This window comes from Puccinia triticina, chromosome 4A, assembly GCF_026914185.1.
Source record: "Puccinia triticina chromosome 4A, complete sequence".
Taxonomy (NCBI): Eukaryota; Fungi; Basidiomycota; class Pucciniomycetes; order Pucciniales; family Pucciniaceae; genus Puccinia; species Puccinia triticina.
Window position 1 is genome coordinate 2,006,106 of NC_070561.1, and position 18,243 is coordinate 2,024,348.

General features: G+C 48.8%; 7 protein-coding genes across 7 annotated transcripts; 5 read left to right on the forward strand and 2 right to left on the reverse strand.

The window, feature by feature from the left end:
- Positions 1 to 104: 104 nt before the first annotated feature.
- PtA15_4A239 (uncharacterized protein) lies at positions 105 to 903 on the forward strand (the record flags this gene model as incomplete). Its single annotated transcript, XM_053168102.1, has 2 exons — positions 105 to 794; positions 877 to 903. The coding sequence occupies 2 exons, from the start codon at positions 105 to 107 to the stop codon at positions 901 to 903; spliced, it is 717 nt and encodes a 238-aa protein (XP_053019345.1).
- A 122-nt stretch (positions 904 to 1,025) lies between these two features.
- On the reverse strand, positions 1,026 to 2,091 carry PtA15_4A240 (uncharacterized protein; the record flags this gene model as incomplete). The annotated part of the gene is made up of 3 exons (XM_053168104.1): positions 1,026 to 1,774; positions 1,854 to 1,923; positions 1,993 to 2,091. 3 exons carry the CDS (start codon positions 2,089 to 2,091, stop codon positions 1,026 to 1,028), a joined length of 918 nt encoding a protein of 305 aa, XP_053019346.1.
- Positions 2,092 to 2,288: 197 nt separating this feature from the next.
- PtA15_4A241 (uncharacterized protein) lies at positions 2,289 to 3,900 on the forward strand (the record flags this gene model as incomplete). The annotated part of the gene is made up of 6 exons (XM_053168105.1): positions 2,289 to 2,948; positions 3,094 to 3,146; positions 3,244 to 3,293; positions 3,396 to 3,457; positions 3,574 to 3,645; positions 3,769 to 3,900. The coding sequence occupies 6 exons, from the start codon at positions 2,289 to 2,291 to the stop codon at positions 3,898 to 3,900; spliced, it is 1,029 nt and encodes a 342-aa protein (XP_053019347.1).
- A 1,553-nt stretch (positions 3,901 to 5,453) lies between these two features.
- On the forward strand, positions 5,454 to 6,236 carry PtA15_4A242 (uncharacterized protein; the record flags this gene model as incomplete). Its single annotated transcript, XM_053168106.1, has 3 exons — positions 5,454 to 5,867; positions 5,969 to 6,026; positions 6,136 to 6,236. 3 exons carry the CDS (start codon positions 5,454 to 5,456, stop codon positions 6,234 to 6,236), a joined length of 573 nt encoding a protein of 190 aa, XP_053019348.1.
- A 3,285-nt stretch (positions 6,237 to 9,521) lies between these two features.
- Positions 9,522 to 11,329, forward strand: PtA15_4A243 (uncharacterized protein; the record flags this gene model as incomplete). Its single annotated transcript, XM_053168107.1, has 3 exons — positions 9,522 to 10,104; positions 10,185 to 10,538; positions 10,917 to 11,329. The coding sequence occupies 3 exons, from the start codon at positions 9,522 to 9,524 to the stop codon at positions 11,327 to 11,329; spliced, it is 1,350 nt and encodes a 449-aa protein (XP_053019349.1).
- Positions 11,330 to 15,518: 4,189 nt separating this feature from the next.
- On the reverse strand, positions 15,519 to 16,717 carry PtA15_4A244 (uncharacterized protein; the record flags this gene model as incomplete). Its single annotated transcript, XM_053168108.1, has 2 exons — positions 15,519 to 16,390; positions 16,450 to 16,717. 2 exons carry the CDS (start codon positions 16,715 to 16,717, stop codon positions 15,519 to 15,521), a joined length of 1,140 nt encoding a protein of 379 aa, XP_053019350.1.
- Positions 16,718 to 16,803: 86 nt separating this feature from the next.
- On the forward strand, positions 16,804 to 17,470 carry PtA15_4A245 (uncharacterized protein; the record flags this gene model as incomplete). Its single annotated transcript, XM_053168109.1, has 3 exons — positions 16,804 to 16,918; positions 17,021 to 17,146; positions 17,367 to 17,470. The coding sequence occupies 3 exons, from the start codon at positions 16,804 to 16,806 to the stop codon at positions 17,468 to 17,470; spliced, it is 345 nt and encodes a 114-aa protein (XP_053019351.1).
- Between the last annotated feature and the right edge of the window lie 773 nt (positions 17,471 to 18,243).

Here is an 18,243-nt window from a genome sequence, read left to right on the forward strand (position 1 = left end):
AAGGGGCAGGCTGTGATGAGCCGCTGATCGAGGCAGGATAGCAAGGAATCGGACATGGTAGCGAATTCCAAACACGAACTCAAGAAGAAGATCTCGCAAAGCAAATGTCAATCGAAATCGACTGGCTCTCACTCACACCCTCGATAGCCGAGAAGCTGACCGAAAGGCTCAATGGGCTCCTGGCCAATCTAGCGACGCCAGAGTTCCTTGGTCCGATCAGGATCCAATCGATCGATTTTGGCGACATCGCGCCGGAGGTAGAGATCATCGATATCCGGGACGTCAGTCGGGGGTTCCGGATAGCCGATGGTGAGAGCCATCTGTCCGGCTCGCCAGAGTGCTCCTCGGCGCCAACGATCAAGCCGGACGACGACGGACATTCCCAGCCCTCGTTGCAAATCCACCTGCGGCTGAGCTACGACGGCAACCTCCGCCTCCGCTTCTCCACCGCCCTCGTCCTCAACCATCCGGCGGCCGAGTTTATGAGTCTGCCACTGCGGGCGACTCTCGTCGGCGTCGGGTTTGATGCCGAGATCATCCTGGCTATCGAGGGCGACCGCTCCAAGTTCCATCTTAGCATCCTCGAACCACCCCACTCCGATCTCCCTCTCTACGACGATAGCGCTGAGAACGGGGTCAAGCGCAACTCTATCGGCGCCCGCATCCTCCCCCATCTCTTTGTCGAGACTGAAGTCGGAAATGCCGATCGTCACGTCTTGAGGAACGTCGGGAAGGTCGAAAGGTTCCTCACTGAAACCGCTCGGACCTTGATCTGCGAGGAATTCCTCTACCCGGTAAGCTCCTTCGACTTTCACTATTCGTGTATCCAGTTTTTGATCTCTTTTGTTATTTTATCTTCGCAAACTTACCTCGCAGACCTTCCAGACGTTTGAATGGGATTGAATGATCATCATCTATACCCTAATCTCATGACCACTTCCCCCCTACAAATAACATATATAAATGCAAATGTTTTTTTATAGCTTGGACGAGTAACAATGATTTCATTCAAACAAAACAATGTTTCATTTTTCAACTAGGATAGGGAACGAGTAAGTAGGAAGATCAGAATCTTTTGACGGATGATGGGATGATGCATTGAGAGAGAAAGAGAGCCGATAATGCCCGACGCGTTTGATCGGTTTAAATCTAGGAAGAGGGTCGAGGTGGGCGGATGATTGCGGAGACAGTTCTTGGAGCGAGTCTGAGCACCCGGCAATTTTCAAGAACTCGGCCAGGGGAGGGATTTCTGATGTCTGGTCAGGTTTGAACTCAAGTTTGTCGACCAAGCTGGCAATGATCTCGTCGGCTTTGATCGAGGAGTAGAGCGAGTCGGAGGTTTCGGGCCCCGAGCGTTTGAAGACGAGCAGCGGTTCCTGAGTTGACTGGAGAGTTTGGCTGAGAGTTTGAAGAGCTTGAGCAAGACCTTTCGGAGGTGATAGGGGCCCGGAATGAGGGGAGAGTACCGATTGGACTGGTGCTGCGGGCGTTGGCGAGCGTACGCCTTGGATAGACGGATTGGCCGCCCGTTTCCACTGGTTGATTTGGGATTGTGCCTCCCGAAGCTCGTTCCTAGTGATCGGCATCTGGACGCCGAGACGCTTGAGGATGTCGACTAGCGGGCGGGATAAGCCGGGCGCAGGCACCTTCGTACCTGGTCGCACGCTTGGTTGGTAGTGGTGGATCGGGATCCCATCTTTTGCACAGTACAGCGCCTGCCCAGAAGGGAACAGTTGCTGCCTCATATGGCCCGGTTTGACCCGAATCACTTGTCCTAGATAAATTGCCAAATCATCCTTATCAATAAAAAACCGTTTATGTGTATTGATTGACGAAGCAAGTACGAGACGCACCTGCTTTACCGTGGCTCGGATGGTCAGTTCTGAGCTGGACCTTGATGCGTTTTTGGACCCAAACGGAAGGCTGCACAAGATAACCAACATCAGTTTATGAATCTCAACGACCAAGTCCACCGACGAAGATAAGGCTCACACATGGGGTTGAGGAAAACCATCGAGAAGAGGATGCAGCCGCAGGCAGCTGGAGGGTGCTGGCCCGGAGTGGCCCCGATGCCGAGTTGACAAGCGTCATGACCGAGGAAAACGGCTCGAGGTGGTTGATGATGCTCTGGCAGGACTTGGGCCTGAAAACTCTGCAGGTGTCTCTACCAAGTCCCGCGCGGCCGAGTGCCACGGGGGGGGGGGGGGGGGGGGCGGGGCGTGATCGAGCACCTCGGAGTGGGGTCGAGGATGAGATGGAACTTGGAGCGGTCGCCCTCGATAGCCGTGATGACCACGAATTCGATATCTGCGCTGGTCGATCGCCTCTCTTCTCTTCCAGAGCTGGCAGACGAACTGAGCACGCTGGCGGCCATTCTGGGGGACGAATCATTGGATTGCGACTGGGAAACTGAAGAAGGACACGTCCGGTCTATCTCGCTTCACATCCACCTCGATCTCAATAACCATCTCAGCAAAGACACCCAAGATGATACGAACTTTCAATTACTCCTCGAGATCCCAGATGGTTATCCATCAAAGGACGCAAGACCCCGTCTCGCTTTGCTCGCTAAATATATTGGGTCGTTCAGAGTCAACACAGATTTATCGGGCTCGATTGATAAGGCATTCGAGGGAAAACCGGCGGACGAACCTATCCTCTACGATGGCATCGAAACTGCCCGAGAAATCGTCTCGGAGTTCTACCAAACTAACAGGAACCGACGAGGAGAGAGCTCATCACAGGCACTTCCTATATTGACAACGCAACGAACAGAAGGAAAGACTGAAGATAATGAGGCGGATCAGAGCTTGGAAGCTGCCGACGGAGATCGAACTGGATCTCCAGGACGAACAAAGCAGAATTTTATGGTGTATACCAGTGAGCCGATCGTCGATCGAAAAAGCGTGTTCATTGGCCATGCTGTTGCTTTGGATGACCCCAAGGACGTCAGTACCGACGAACTGCCGTCCCTCAGTCCTCCCAAACCATCCCACATCCCTCCTTCTTCACGCCCCCTCAGCCGATCGGTCCTGATTCAGCGATTCAAGGTCCTCGGCTCGGCCTTCCTCCCCCATGCATCTCTCTCTACAGGTCCCAAGGATTCTTGAATACCTGCTCAGTGATAAGAAAACCGCGAAGGCTAGGTCAGCTTCTTTCGGATCATCGTGACTCTCAGTGCTCCTCTGATAATTCGCTATTTCTTGTACTGATACAATGCCCTTGTTCATCCACGGGATGCAGTCACAATATGATCGCTTGGAGATGCGAATCTAACGGTTTTCTTCACCAAGGTCAGGCTTTCTTTTCTCCTTTATACTATCATGGCAGGGTTTCTTTCTCTTACTAACAAAAATCAAACGGTTTCATTTTTTTCTCTTCTGGTTGGCTTGTAGATAACGATGATGATGGCGAATCGGCTGCTGGATCACGGATGCAACATCTTTTAAATATTCTGGTATGGATACGAGAACACCATTTTGATTTTTTTCTACTCTACTAAAGCTAAAACAATTCGTTCTAACACGAGGTTTTGTTTCTCGTTTTTCTTTCTTTGCTCTGGCCCTTTGACAGGACGTCAAGAATGTTTTTGTCTGTGTCAGTCGTTGGTTTGGTGGCATCCATTTAGGCTCGGACCGCTTTAAAGTGAGCGTTTCGTTTGAAAATGCAAAATTGAGACCCCACTGCTAAAATGGTTAATGCGAGTCGACCCCTTACACGGGATCATGCTTTTTTGTTGTAACCTATAACCAACAATGTATATGACAGCATATCAACCAAGCTACGAGAGATGCCCTCCTGCAAGGCCGATTCATCCCCTCCCCGCCCCCTAAAAATTCAATCCCTTGCAAACCGTCTGGGCAACAGATCTTCCCATCCGGATCCAAGAAGAAACGATGACGGTCCGAACTTGATGTTCATTGATTTCAATCAGGATCAGCTATTATAGCCCAACCAATTGCAAAAAGGGGAATAAAACCTATCTGAAATCTATTGAGTTGCTTGTAACAATTTCAGCTCGCCAACTATATTTTTATCGGTAAGATCAGCCTGTGCCTATCCCTTTTTTCGCTCGGATGATCTACTAGGCTCGAACTATGTATCTACAAGCAAACAGATTGCCATGCTCGTAAATTCACTTCGCTTTCGCGCACTACATATCTGTAATGAGATTCGTGCCAGATGTAGCGCGCTTCGTCGTAGTCCACAAAGCCAGGATTTGAATAGTTCAATGGCTCTGCTTCTCTTCTCCAAGAGGCGTGTGAATGACACCATTCCTGATCTACACAGATGCCCTGGGCGGTCGCGCTGCTTGCTCCCCTGGGACCCTAGTTAGTGCTCCCGAGTCCGAACACCGGTTGCCTGACCTGTAGAAGCTCTGCAGGCTGCACGGGTCGCCACTCTATTGAAACATCCTGCATACTGCAGACCCAGTGGGGGACAGAATACGATGAGTTCTTCGCCTCTTTGGTCAGTTTTTGGACAGCAGATTTCTCGAGAACGAGAGCTTCTGCCCAGCGAAAAGATGATAATGACCGCAGCTCAGGGAAGTATTGAGGGTGACTTTGCTGTCCAAGCCGATTTGCTATTGCACTGACTCGTACTGCACCCACTCGTCGGAGCCAGTTAACGAATTTTTTGCATAGTCAATCGAGAATCATCGGCATCACCAACCAATAACACGTTCAGAACCAGTATATGTCATCATCATGAAAAAAGCTGTATGCTATATGCAGTCCATGTTTCCAGATGTTTCTTTTTCGATGGAATGGATGCATGGGGCTTCTGTGCCTCAGGTATGTGCGGGATGTGCTGGGATAGTCCGTGAAGCTATGTAAAGAAAGAAAGAGTTATCGGTATCATAATGTTAACCATGCACTGATCAAGTGCACCCGGCATAGGTCAAGTTGACTAACAACATTTGATCGGATATTTCCATACTTGTCTATCATCACTTTTCCTTACCGCTTCTGGTTTGAAGAATGGCTCAACAGAACATTTTGTTTCGATAAGGGGGACTGATCAAGAAGTACATAGGCAAGCGTTCCTAGGACGGCGGTCGGTCCTTGATGAGACTGCTTCAACGCCCGTAGGGAATCAAGAGTCAAGACCATTGCAGTTCGGCTCGATTTTCATTAATCTCCTACTGCTTCAACTCAACGTCTCCCTAGCGCTCTCACACTGAAACAATAAATGAATGAATGAAAATTTGGTGGCCATCCCCGATAATTCGTCCACAGTCTCTCCAGAGGCCTATGTCTTTTTAACCTCCGCTTTCCTGCTCCATTCCCCCTTTCGCTTATTTTTATATTTGTTTTTGGTAATTTTTGCTATTAAAGGATTTTTATTCCTATCTACTCCACACCCACTGATCGTCAATCTACACCCGTATAGGAATCTTTTTTATCTTCCCTCTCGCGTTATCCTCAAGTATAACTTTATTGATAGACAAGATGAATTTCCAGTCAGTCCCACTATTCGTGATTCTCTGCGGTTTTGTACTCTCGCAGTCTCATGAGGCAGACCAGCATCAAGATACTTCGGTCCACCAACTCGACAATTCCGAGGATCCGTCCCAGGTCGTTACGGTTGAGAAGCACGAGCCGACGGCTCACCTTGAGGCTCGACAACCGGTCCCTTCAGGCTTGTTTTCAGCCGCACGCCAAGTGAATAAAGCTATCGGCCGAGTCCCTGAGTCTGCGAGTAGGTGTCCACTCCCGACGACTTCCTGTCCCATCGTATCGAACACCCCCTCCAAGAAAATACTCGCAAGAACCTATGCCCACAAGAATCAATCGATCGCTTTGCCTTGGGAATGCGTTAACCTCCAAGAAGAATTGACTGCTTGTGGAGCTTGCCATAACAATGTAGGTCTTCATCTCCTGATCTCTCTCTTCCTCGAGCTCTATTTTGGAGTCTGGGAAGAACCACGCTGATTAGTGAACTTGTTTTACGTTGGTTTCGCTAGTGTATGAAAATCAAACATGTTAAGCATGTAGGATGTGAGAAGGGCAACTGTAAGATTTGTGAGTAACCGAAATCCACCAAGTTCTAGGTCAGCGAGAAAATTTCCCGAGCAACAGAAGGGACTGATGTGCTGGTTTTCTGGAATCGACCCAATCGGCCAACATGTAGTCACTTGTCGGGCTGGATACACTAAGGTCAAACAAGCTTCCAAAGTCCACAAGGGCCGAACCATTGACCGATGCGTCTTAGCGAGGAAAGGTCGCGCGTAGAAAGGCTTCAATCCCTACCCCCCCTCTATCTCTTTCTCTTTTGGCTCGAACCAGTAACACCATTTAGATCTGGTGCATTTATGAATACTTCTCTGGCTCTCTCTCATATATAACTATTCAGATTCTTCACACGTTCCCTATAAACACCCAAGCAACTCCACTTTCATTTTTGATGATCATCAAATCGTCTTCCGGCTTGGTTATGTAAACACTCTTGTTAGATGATGTTGTACGCATATTTTCTCTCGTCTTGAGTCCGGATGGCAATGTTCCCTTGTCAAGCAAGGATAATTAAATTTGGCCGGGATGATCAGTGAGTAAGGATTGGCTTACAGTAAGTATAGAAGAATAACGGCCAACAATCTAGAGCTAAATATCCGTAAGAACTTGAGCAGCTCAGTTGGTGGGACACTAACCTATTGCATCATGAAGTAATTGATGTGAATAGGTGTCCAATGACATTCAGGAACATTGAATGAAAGTCCAATGTTGCTCCAACTTTACTCCCTTGAATAACAATGACCCCTTTGTTGTCATCAGGGGGTTCTGCAACTTCTTCCAAGGTGTATGGTTGAAGTGCATCCATTGTTGTCTGCCATCTGGCCGCCCTCCCTGAGATTTTTTGTTGAACTCCGCCAATAGGTCTCCACAGTTCTCCAGGTTTGCCTCCGGCTCCCATGAGTTCTCCGCCTGTCTGAATCCACTCCAACTGAAAAGTTATTGAAGTTTCCTCCCCCTCTTCCAAATTTCCAGAATCCCGTTCACTTCCCACTTGTCTCCACCATCCACTGTGAAAAGGTCTAGGTTCCACGTGCGTCACTCCACAATTATGCTGGGCTTGAGCTTGCAGGGTAGTGATACATGGAAGACAGGGTGAACTTACTGCATGGAGAGCAGAAGGGTCAGTTTGTAAGCCAATTTAGAAATTTGACTAATTATCAGAAATCATCCCAGCCAGCAGTGATCCAGTTTGGGGCTTTGGTGGTTTATTGAAATTTTCCTCCTGGCCAGCCATACTTTGTAGCCGGCTTTCCACTCTGGAGTATCCCTCATGCCCTTGTTGAAATGGCATTTCATTTTCTTCTGTGCTCCTCCAGGCAGTGCTTTAGCTCCGCCTGTACTTTTGTCAGCTTTCAGAGGCGCTCTGCCACCACAGGAAGGCATTGCTTCACCAATGATACTCTGAGATATGTTGGGTTGGAGACACAATTTTTCTATAATGATGAAACTCCTGTGGAGATGTCCTTGTTGTTGTTGTAAGCCAACTCTGCTGTTGCCATTAGGGGTTCCAAGCTGTCCTGGAAGAGGTACTGCTCCACTGCTTTGTTTGTGATTTTGGAATTTCCGTTGGTCCCAGGATGGTACACCATAGATGGGTGGTGTTTGCCAGTTGGTTGTTTAGTTCCCAGGTTATCTGCACAATGAACACACTTCCACAGTTCAGCACCATGTTTTTCAGCGTGCCATGGAGCTTCCATACGTGCACCACCATTAAGTTTGCCAATTGCTTTGCATTCATGGTCTTTATGAAGTGCACCATGGTTTTCAGGTGGTCAACTATGGTCAGAATTCTTTCACAAAAGTGGTATTTGGGAAGATCAGTGATTAAATCATAGCAGATATCTTTCCAGGGCTCCTCCAGAATTGGCAGTGGTTTGAGGGTTCCAAAGGACCATTGGGTGGAAGATTTGACCCATTTGCAGGAGTCGCAGCTTTCTGCAGACCGGTTGAAGAACTTGTTCTGTTGGTTCCACACACAGCTCTGTTGAACCAGTGAGGTGTGCAGGATTGGCCTGGGTGGTCTGCTGCCTGTTTAGGATCTGCACCCTGAGAGTGGGGTCTGCCGGTAACACAATTTGTCCCTTATCATAAATTATTCCTTCTGCCACTGTATATGTGTAAGTTTCCCTGCATGCATGTCCAATGATTTATGATGTTCAAAGTTGAAATTTATGCATGCATAAATGTGTAATTCATAAAGTCATAATACTTTTAGGGGATCTCACCAATATGCTTATGTAACCTTGGCTTTCCCAGCCAACAAAGTTTTATGAATTTATGATTTGCACATTTATGCATGCATAAATTTCAGCTTTGAACAGCATAATTGCTCCTCCACTATTGATATTGAAGATAAGCTGGAAATTAGGGCCTTACGGTTTTCCTTTCTTTGGGCCCCGTTTGGATGCACTCATTATATGTGATGAATGGGTAAATTTATCATGTGTGACCCAAAGTTTGCCCCCTGTCTCCACCAAAATTTTGGAACCCCCGGGGGTTGCTGTGGTAGAAGAGAGCCCTTGTACCCCACTTTGGTGCCCCGCACCAGACTCAACCACCACATGGCACCTGATAAATGCGCACATTTATCACGTATAAAACAGTGTCCAAATGTGCCTTAGTTTTTGATGTAATTTAATTTAGGAGTTTTCATTATAATAATTATTGCTTCCCGCGGCACCAAATTTGGTTACTTGCAGGTGATAGGGCCTGTACCATAGGGCTTGAAAATTGAAATTTTCCAAATTTATTTGCCTCAAAATTTTTTGGGACAAAAACTGAGCCTGGCTGAAATGTAGGCTTGAGCCCAAATGTGAAGAATTTCAACATTGGAACCCTCCGCTAGTTTTCAATTTTTGTGTACAGGGCAAAAAAAGTTGAAATTTTTCAAAATTGAGACCTATGGTACAGGCCCTAAATTTTGTTAGTAAGGGCCTTCAGATTTTCTCTCCAGTTTTGCAGAATTGTTAACCCTCCCCCCCCCCTATTTTAAAGTACTTGTATCTCATCAAAGCTTGTTCAATCATGACACTTCTCCAGTACCTCGCCGGCCGGAGGCAGGGGCGCGAATCGCCCCAAAAGAAACGACGTGCATACATACAACCTCCGGAGTCCCACACCGAGGTGTGTTGGGGCTGCCCTTTGAGGCTTGGGACCTTGGGGCTTTCACTGGGAGGCCAAGCTCGCGTGTTTCCATGGCCCGTGGATAGGGGTGTTCTGACAAGTTTGGCTGCCAAGGGTTTCGCACTGAGATGCCACTGGACTCTCTTGAAATTGGCCGGGTGATGTACACAAGTAATGGCGGTGTTTAATGCTTGCGACAAGTTCTATGCTCGAGGAGTAGGAAGTAACGGCCGTTCCTTCCAACCATCTGTTTCTTCCACTGCGAAGACAGTGCTCCATGAAGTGATCTCTTCGGCAAACAGGTGTGAGCTTTCAAGTGTACTTCAGTTGCATTAACTTTGGTCCCCCTTTCACGACTTGCAACCCTACTTCTCATACTAGATGACCAACCAAATCAAGCAGGACTCTTTCCTTCAAAAAATCACCCTCATATTTCAGCTTTTTCTCACCTTTGTCATTGCGGACTTGCCCCTTGAAGGAAAAAATGCTCTGCTTGACTTTGATCGACAATCTGGACAAGATCACCGCCAACTCGACGATTTGATACAATCGCAACAATGGCCTCTGCCCCTCCTGAACCACAACGCCGGCTATACAACCTCACCGCCATCGTATGAGCCTCAATTCGCACAGAGACCCTTTTCTGAGGCGCAGCATGGCGCCCTGCTAGATGATGATTGGTCTAGATGGCCGCAGCTTGCTCTCTCTGCTGCCGACACGCCAAGAACCAACCCTAACCCGGTCTCGCAATCAAACAAATTGGACCACCAACACTTCACTCATGGCTCTACCATGCTATCTTACTCAAATACGCTTGGTTTGGTCGAGCTTGCAAGAACCGAGCTTCGACTGGGAAATATTAACTTGGATCCCCCAACCCCGGAAAACCTACTAACGACAGTCATACCCTCGGAGCCAAAGCATTGGCCTATTCAACGCTCCAGTCTAGTCGGCGCGTTTGAAGGTACTATTTTTTTTACAACTTTCATAGCCTATTTTGTTCAGCTGTACAAAAACTGAAGTATCTTTTCTGCGTGAGAGCAGAGTATGATTCAGTTTCTAGCCCCACAGAGCTTCGTGAAGGACGCAGCAACGATTTATCATCCTTTAAAAGGAAGCGCCTTGCTACCACGGATCATCCAAAACCAAAAAATCGCAAGAAGTTATCAGAATCAAAACTGGCCGGCTCTGCCGTGGTGCCCCAAACTCCAGAAATTTCAAAACCGTCAACGGATGGTGAACCGATAAATCCGCTAGATATGTTTTCGCTGACGTTGAAAACATACGGATTGATCAATCCACTGGCATTTCCCCGCTCTCGGAAATGGACCCCCGAGACGTTCTTCGAGAAGGACGTGCTGCACATCAGCGATTTTTGGAAAAATCTCAACGGCAGCAGTGAATTCTCCAAGTTGCCTTCTCTGATTCGAGCGGTTCTGATGATATCCAGAACGTCTAGTCAAGATACAGTTCTCCAGCGTGCCAGGGCCTTGTTAGACGAAATCTTCTGCCGGCACGGCCAATTTCTTCTGGCTTTCTCTGCCTCCACATTGTTTCGAAAAAAAGGCCAAAAGCCTGCACCTGACGACTCCGAAATACTAAAATTGAGAACGAGCGAGCAGGAGAAACTTCTTCAATGGCTTGTAACATTGTTTACCGTTGGCCATGCAGGAATGGATTCAGGAGACTCGACAGTTCGGTTCGGACCGTCAGAAGTGAAAGAGGGATATACTCCATGAAGCTCATTGTATCGACTGTTTTTTGCTTACTGTACAGCTCAAGAATCAGACCTCACTACAGACTGGTTGGAAATCAGAGAATTTTCGCGAACCATCGAGCAGCCGATCAAAGCCAGCCTTGGCGATGCGATGAAAACACAATTTGCAATCAACACCGTAGGAGTTTACTTCAAGTCGACCAATCCGCTCAAATGGCGCAGCTTATTTGAAGTGGATGCCCAGTTCCCCAACATGTTTGCGTACCTCCAGAAGAACCAGTACCACAGACACACTGCTCGTATCCACAAAAACCATCTGATTCCATGGCAAACAATGGGCGTCTTGCCGTGGGAAAAACCGCCAAAACCTTGGCATCTGGACATCAGAACGGCAAAGAATTTTAAACTTACTATACGGGAGAAGGACAATTTAAAAAGCCTCTTGGACCAACTGGTACATAGTAACCCATAAGACTTTGCTAGAAGAAAAACAAAAAAGAAAACTTCACTGCAATCAAAATGCCATCTTCACCTAGACTCACCGGGCATGTTATGACACCCTGCGTACTTCTTTCATCTTCTCCACCTATACCCAATCACATACCCTTTTATTATTGGACTTGATTGTTATTGTGGCTAGGTGGAATGAGTATATCTTTAGAACTTTCTGATTGTTTTTCAATTACTCAACACACTGCACTAGTATACTTGATCAATACCTATTCACTGCAAGAAAAGAACTGAGTCAACTGCAAGTGGTTGACATGCAGAAACTCTAAGGAAGCTTGGGGTGTTCCTCCAAACTTTCTCAAAGTTAAACTCAACCCAAGCTTCAACACACAGTCACTGTTCCAAAGATTATGTAACCAGGTGGAGTTACAACAACAATGGATCTATTATGATACATTTAGCATGTAATACCCTACACCAGGGGAGACTTTGACGCACTCTCCAGAGAGTGCCAGAGTCTAATTTTACGTTGTTCTGGGTCTGATGTGAGTCAGATGTGGATTAGTAAATGATTGAGAAATTATTCAGAAGTCAATGGGAAGTGTGTCAGAAGTGATGCGGAATTATCACAGGACCTTGTGCAATGTTGTATAGAACCATATAATTTTCTAAGTGTAACTTAATTACAATCTGTCATGAAATCATAGTTAATCAATGCCCAATTCTTACTCATTTATGGTGAATTTCTGTTGATCAATTTCTCTATGTCAAAGGGGTTCCAACCAACGTGAATGTGACCTGCGGGGGCTTTCATGGCTTTCTGACCAGTTTTTACTTGTAATGGAGCTGTGAAAGGCGCCTCCAGTGATCTGTCACCCTAATGTACGCGCGTACACAAAGGTGACATTGGCAAAGCAAAAAAAACTCACATGCATGTGCATGGAGACATTGGAAAACAAACAAACACAAAAACAACTCACAAGCATATATATTTAAGAAGCCAGGATGTCTATCTGAAATCTGGGACCACACACCTCCAAGCTTGACTTTATTCATATTTTCACCCTACTTTCATCCTTTTTTGGCTCAATTCTAGATGATACCGGCCTTCTTTAGGGAAATATGCCAATTCAGATGGGCCTTTCACATCATTCTAACAGGGATTTACATGTTGTTGATCTGTGGGAGGCTCAACCTGTGATTTTTAACAAACTTAAACATGCGCACATGACAGTTACATTAGCAAAGTGAGAGAAATTACCACCTTCATGCGCATATAAATAATATGAATTGAAACCCAATAATTCATCTCAATTACCAAACACTTCAAATTGAATTATGCTTTGATTGTGGCCATTGCGTCTTGGTGGTTTCAACCGCATTCCAGTTGTGTTCCAGTTGACTTCTGCATGACTTCTGGATGGTTTGTGCATGAATCCAGGATCAGTTTCAGATCATTTGTGGATTATTTCCAGAATTTTTCATTAATTCTTACGCTACTTTCATCAAAGGCATCCAGCACAGTTACAGAAAAAGGGTACAGTATGGCACTCTCTGGAGAGTGCGTCAAAATCTCCCCTGGTGCTAATTTAGTGGGTTTTTAGCGCTGCTAAGCTGAACTGAAGCATGTAGCACATTCTATTACAATTACAGCTATCAGAAATTGGGGGAAAAAGTACAATTTCAACTATAAATTACAGCTAAGTGAGGCTGAGCATACGTGGCCGCTAATTAGCTTTAATTTAGCTGTAATTTAGTGTTGGCAGGTTGGTATTACACTAGAACTGACTTCCCAAACCATTAGTGGCAATGGCTCCGCTAGTTCAATTTGGAGTAATAGATGCATTGTTGACAGTGCCAGCTTGGCTGGCGTGTCCTGCATATCACCCATGAGCAATTGACTCAGCTTTTATTTATTTATTTCAGGGTCTTACTTTTTTTTGTTATTGACGGAGCAAACTGTGAGAAAAGGGCTGTTTTTGATCCCTCCTCAGGATATATCCATGACTGTCTATGAGTGATCACTGGAGTTTGAGAGGGCTGCACCGCGCCCTCCAGCCGCTCTGCTCCCCCCTCATCCGCCCCTCTGATGCACTGGGATGGTCCACATCTGAGGCACTGCCGATTTGCTGAAGTTCCGCTGCTTGCTGGTTTGGGAAATGTGGCAAGCCTCCAGCCATAGTGGCTTGGCCTTGTTCATGCAACCAAAAACAGCTTATATATGCACTACAAGAAACACTCTAGAAACTGCTAGCAGGTGAGATGCAGAAGCTCAAGGGAAGCTTGAGGTGGTACTCAAGCCGTTCTCAAAGGTTATTTCAACCAAGATTGGGTCACTGTGCACATTGCACAGAAACTCTGCATGGAAAGGTATGATGTGATTATGTGGTTTTACACTGGCAGTTACACTGGAGTATGCGGCATGCCAACTGGTGGCGGTTTCTAGAGTTTTTCTTGTAGTGGATTAATTGCTCTACATATTCATTGGAGATTGCCAGTTGGCACCCGCTGGGGGGTACCTGCTGCCTCCCCAAAATGCCCTACCACCAGCCCACTGGATGGCAGGAGGCTGGAAGTGTGAATTTCAATGGGTTTCTGGGGAAGTTTGCAAATCTGGAGGGCCCTGATGAGCTCAAAGCTGTGTGACAATCCTCCTGTAGTCTTGGAAAGTTATCGGCCAGGGGCGTTGTTGATGAGGGCCGGCTGGCACAGGCCAAGTGCTGCCTTATCCAGGAGAGGCCTCCTCCTCCAAGCAACAATGGGAGGGTACCTTATCAGCGAGAAGATTGTCCTCAAGGTAAGTAAATTTAACAGCATTGGGGGTATAAATGTGAGGTTGCTACATTGAGTGAAGATAATTCTAGTCAGATCAACATTTCATGAGCATGGTTTTCACCTGGTGGATACAAGTCTGTGACCAATAGGATGCAGTACCAGTCCACAAATGCAACAGAATTGTTGCTGCCATTGGTATGATAATTGCAAAAATGCTTCCATTCTGTCTTCTGTCTCCTCTTTTCTTACAGCTCTGACACCATCCCCCGCACTTTCAGAACTTGCATGCAACCCTGCAACAAATACCATAGGGGGATCCAAAGTTGGCCATGCACAGCTTGCAAGCACTTTGGCAAGTGGGTGTTCAAGGCTTTTATTGCACCAAATTTCAGAAAAACATTCATGCAGGCTTAGGGAGTGCAGTCCAGTGGGGCTTGCATGCACTTTTGCAACTTTGCAAGCCGCATCTGGCCAACTTTGAAACCCCCTAATATGTGGAGCGGACATGGGAAACATTTTTGATTGGAGATGCATACCTGCGTGTTTGTTTTTACAAGGCATGATGCTGTATATAATGGCTAAAAAAAATGGACATGTAGGTATGTGCAACAGTGGGTCAGCTACGCTAACATAGCTGTTAGCGTAGCGTAGCGCAGCGCAAATGCGCTATTTTTTAGCGTAGCGTTAGCCCAATTGCGCGCATCTGCGCTAACGCTACGCGCAAAGGATGCAAAGCTATTTTAGCTTTTAGCGTAGCGTTAGCGTAGATGCGCGCAATTGCGCTAACGCTAAGCACGCAAGGCGCAAAAGAGCGCACGCTATGCTGCGCTAAAGCGTTTTTTGCGGCAAAAAAAGTGCCTTTTTTCCGCTAAAAGCGCCTTAGCGCAACGTAGCGTAGCGTAGCGGCTGTAGCGTAGCGCTAACACTAAACAAAAATTGGTATGCTGTTAGCGCCGCTGAAAATTAGCGAAGCGTAGCGGCGCTAACAGCGCGCTAACGCTATTCAAAAAAGGTTGGTGCTTTTTGCCGCTACGCTAAACTTTAGGGCTAAAATAGCGTAGTTTAGCGTAGCGGCCCACTGTTGGTATGTGTCTTCACTGAAAAACATTAACCATGTGTTCCAGTGTTGATGGAAGATGGGGCTCGCTCCACGCCCGTTACCACTGGCCTGACAAGACGCTTCCCGGCACCGAAACCGTTGCTGTTCTTTGCGCCCAAGAAGGCTGATCTCAGGCTTGTGTTCGCAAACGGGAAGCGGGTCTGCTTGCGCAGGGCCAGCCGCGTTCCGGCTCCCATTGTGTGCGTGCCCCCCCCCCCCCCCCCCCCCCCCCCCCCCCCCCTCTCCACCTTCCATGGTGGATGGAGGCTGCCCTGCTGTTGCCCACCACCTGCGGCGTGGATTGTGTGTGTGTGTGAGTGAATGAGGCTGTATATCTCTACATTTGGTCGGCGCAATCAGGGGGCAGTGTTACAGGGGATATTTCCCGACTGGGGAGACGGCGGGCGCGGGCGGGGGGGGGGGCGTGTGGGGGACCGAAGCCGAAGAGAGAGTCGATGTGGGGAGTGCCGGTGGCGAGGTTGGCGAGGGTGAGCGGGGCGGGGTTGGGGTGGGTGGGGAGGAGGGGGAGGATGAAGGTGCGCTGTGGGGGTGTTTGCTGGGGCTGGAGGGGCTGTGCGGCGGGTGGGGGTGTCTGCTGCTGGGGCTGGAGGGGCTGTGGGGCGAGGGGGAGCAGATGGAGGGCGGCGGTGTCCCGGAGATGGAGCGCGGCGAGCTGGGTGTGCAGGATGGCGAGCAGGGCCGCGTCGGCTTGCGGGTCCTGCTGGGCCACGCAGGCCAGCCGGAGCTCGTAGACGACCGGCTCGCCTGGCCGGGCGGGCGGGCCTGTGGGCGCCAGACGGGACTCGAAGAGCGCGTTCCTTTGGGCGGTCGGCGGTCTGTGGAGAAGGGTTGCGGGGGGGAGGATGGGCCGGGTGAGCACGCCGGGCTCGCCCATGAGGCTGGTCCAGCGCACCTCGACCTCCGTCGGGAGCGCCTCCTCGTCCGCGGGGAGCGCGAAGAGGAACTGGTGGGTGTCGCCCGGCTGGAGGCTTGCGGATGGGGCCCCGATCGGCGCGGCGGGGCGGGGGAGGGTGGAGAGGTGCAGGGCGAGGAGCGGCTTGTCGGCCAGGTTGTGGAGCTGGATCTGCAGGTGTCTGGGGCTGCTGGTGGTGGTGGTGGACGGGGGGAGGTCGGCTTGGGTGGGCTGGAGGGCGTGGGAGTGTAGTTTGGCGGTGATTGCGAGGGGGTTGTGGACGCTGAACTTGTAGACTGGGGGTTATGGGGTTAGTGTGTTGTGTTGTTTGTGTGAGTGTGAGTGTGGGTCTTACGCTTTCTGTGGCTGGCTGTGGGGGTGCAGATGAGGGCGTGGGGTCCTGGCTGGGTGGTGTGGTGGGTGATGTGGTGGTGCTCGTCGGGGGTGAGTGCTGTTGGTTGTTGGTGGTGGGGCTGTTCGAGGAGGAAGGTGGTGGTGGTGTTTGTGGTGGTGGTGGTGAGTGCGTGGAAGTGTTCGCCCTGGTAGAGGGTGCCGAATGCGCTGGGCAGGACGGCCAGCTGCTGGCCATCCAGCGAGGGGCGGGCTGCACGCAGAACCCTCATCCTTTGGAGGAGTATGTATGTAGTGGTGGATTCTGTTAAGGAGTAAAGAAAGATGATGAACACCTGTGACAGCTTGTGACAGCCGAATGTCACAGCCAGTGCAGGGAACCCCACGGGGGAACACACACCAAGCACAAGCTCTAGCGCTGGAACCCGCGGGGGTACCCGGCCAATCTGACCCATCCCGGCTCCGGCCGACCTGTGTGTCCCGCATTTAGACAGCCCGGACAGATACCCGCGGGTACAGGGTACATCCCGTGGTTACCCGTCTAGCCTGACGGGCCGCGGGTATCCCCCGTCTAGACAGGCGCATCGCCATCCCGTGCAATCATGCCCGCGGGGAGGCGGGTATACCCGCGAAATGGCTTGATTTAGACAGCCCGGACGGGTATACCCGCGAACAGGCCTACCAGTACCGCCAGCCTCCAGGTACCACCTATACACTATGTAACACATCACTGTTACACCGTGTATCTGGATTCCGTATCAGCATGTATTGGCCCATTGGGACACTGACTGATCCGACATGTTGATCTGCCCTGTGAAGTTTTTGATGGGCATCACATTTGAACGGCCTGCCATGTTGCTCATGGTGATTTTTGGCCGCTGAAAGCCTGAATGTGCTGATTGGGATCTAAAGTTGTAAAAGTCCAAACAGCCAGATCGTTGATTGGCACACCCTCTGGTGATCCAAGCCGAGCCAACAAAGCTTGCAGGGACCTTCCGCTGCTCTTCCTCCGGATGGGTCAGTGACTCAAAGCGTTAAAACAGGACCTCATACCAGTGATGTCCGTCCATCTCCAGTTCAACTTCCATGCACAACATCATACAAACATGGAAGATATCAAAGTTTTTCCAGATCCAACATCCAAACAGCATCCTCCAAGTACCACCAGCACCCCAGAGTCACCATCACCCAGGTCAGCACCAAAAAGTTCATGGGTTTGGAGTCACTTCAAGATCCCCAACAAATCCAAAGTTCAGTGTCAGTCTCTGGAGAAGATCCCTGCAACCAACTGTTGGCTCAAGATCCCACAGGAAGTACAAAGTCAATGGGCGAGCACCTGAGGCGTGTGCATGGCCTTCTTCCACCAGTTCAAGGGATGGTTAACCAGCTTCTCCTTCCCAAACTTTCAAAGCAACAGTGTGTGGAGCAACAAGTACGCTGTCTTTATTTTTATCTGGTGACTGCAGTATGTCTGATTTTTTGGCTGATTTCTTTGTAATTCCAATAGCCAATCCTCTCAGCTAGTTCGCTCAGGCAAGCAATTGCGTATCTGATTTCCAAGGCTGACCTGCCTTATTCGATTGTCCAAAAAAAATCATTCACTTATCTACTTGAGCTACTCAATCCAGATTCCAAGCGTGAAAAATATTGAGTATGGCCAAAAGACAATGGCAAATGAAGTCAAACTCCTATATATTGCCCACCGGAATCAGATCCGGAAAGTCCTTCAGGGCATGAATCATATTTCCTTCACCGTTGATGCTTGGACTTCACCAAACCAGAAGGCCTTCATGGCAAT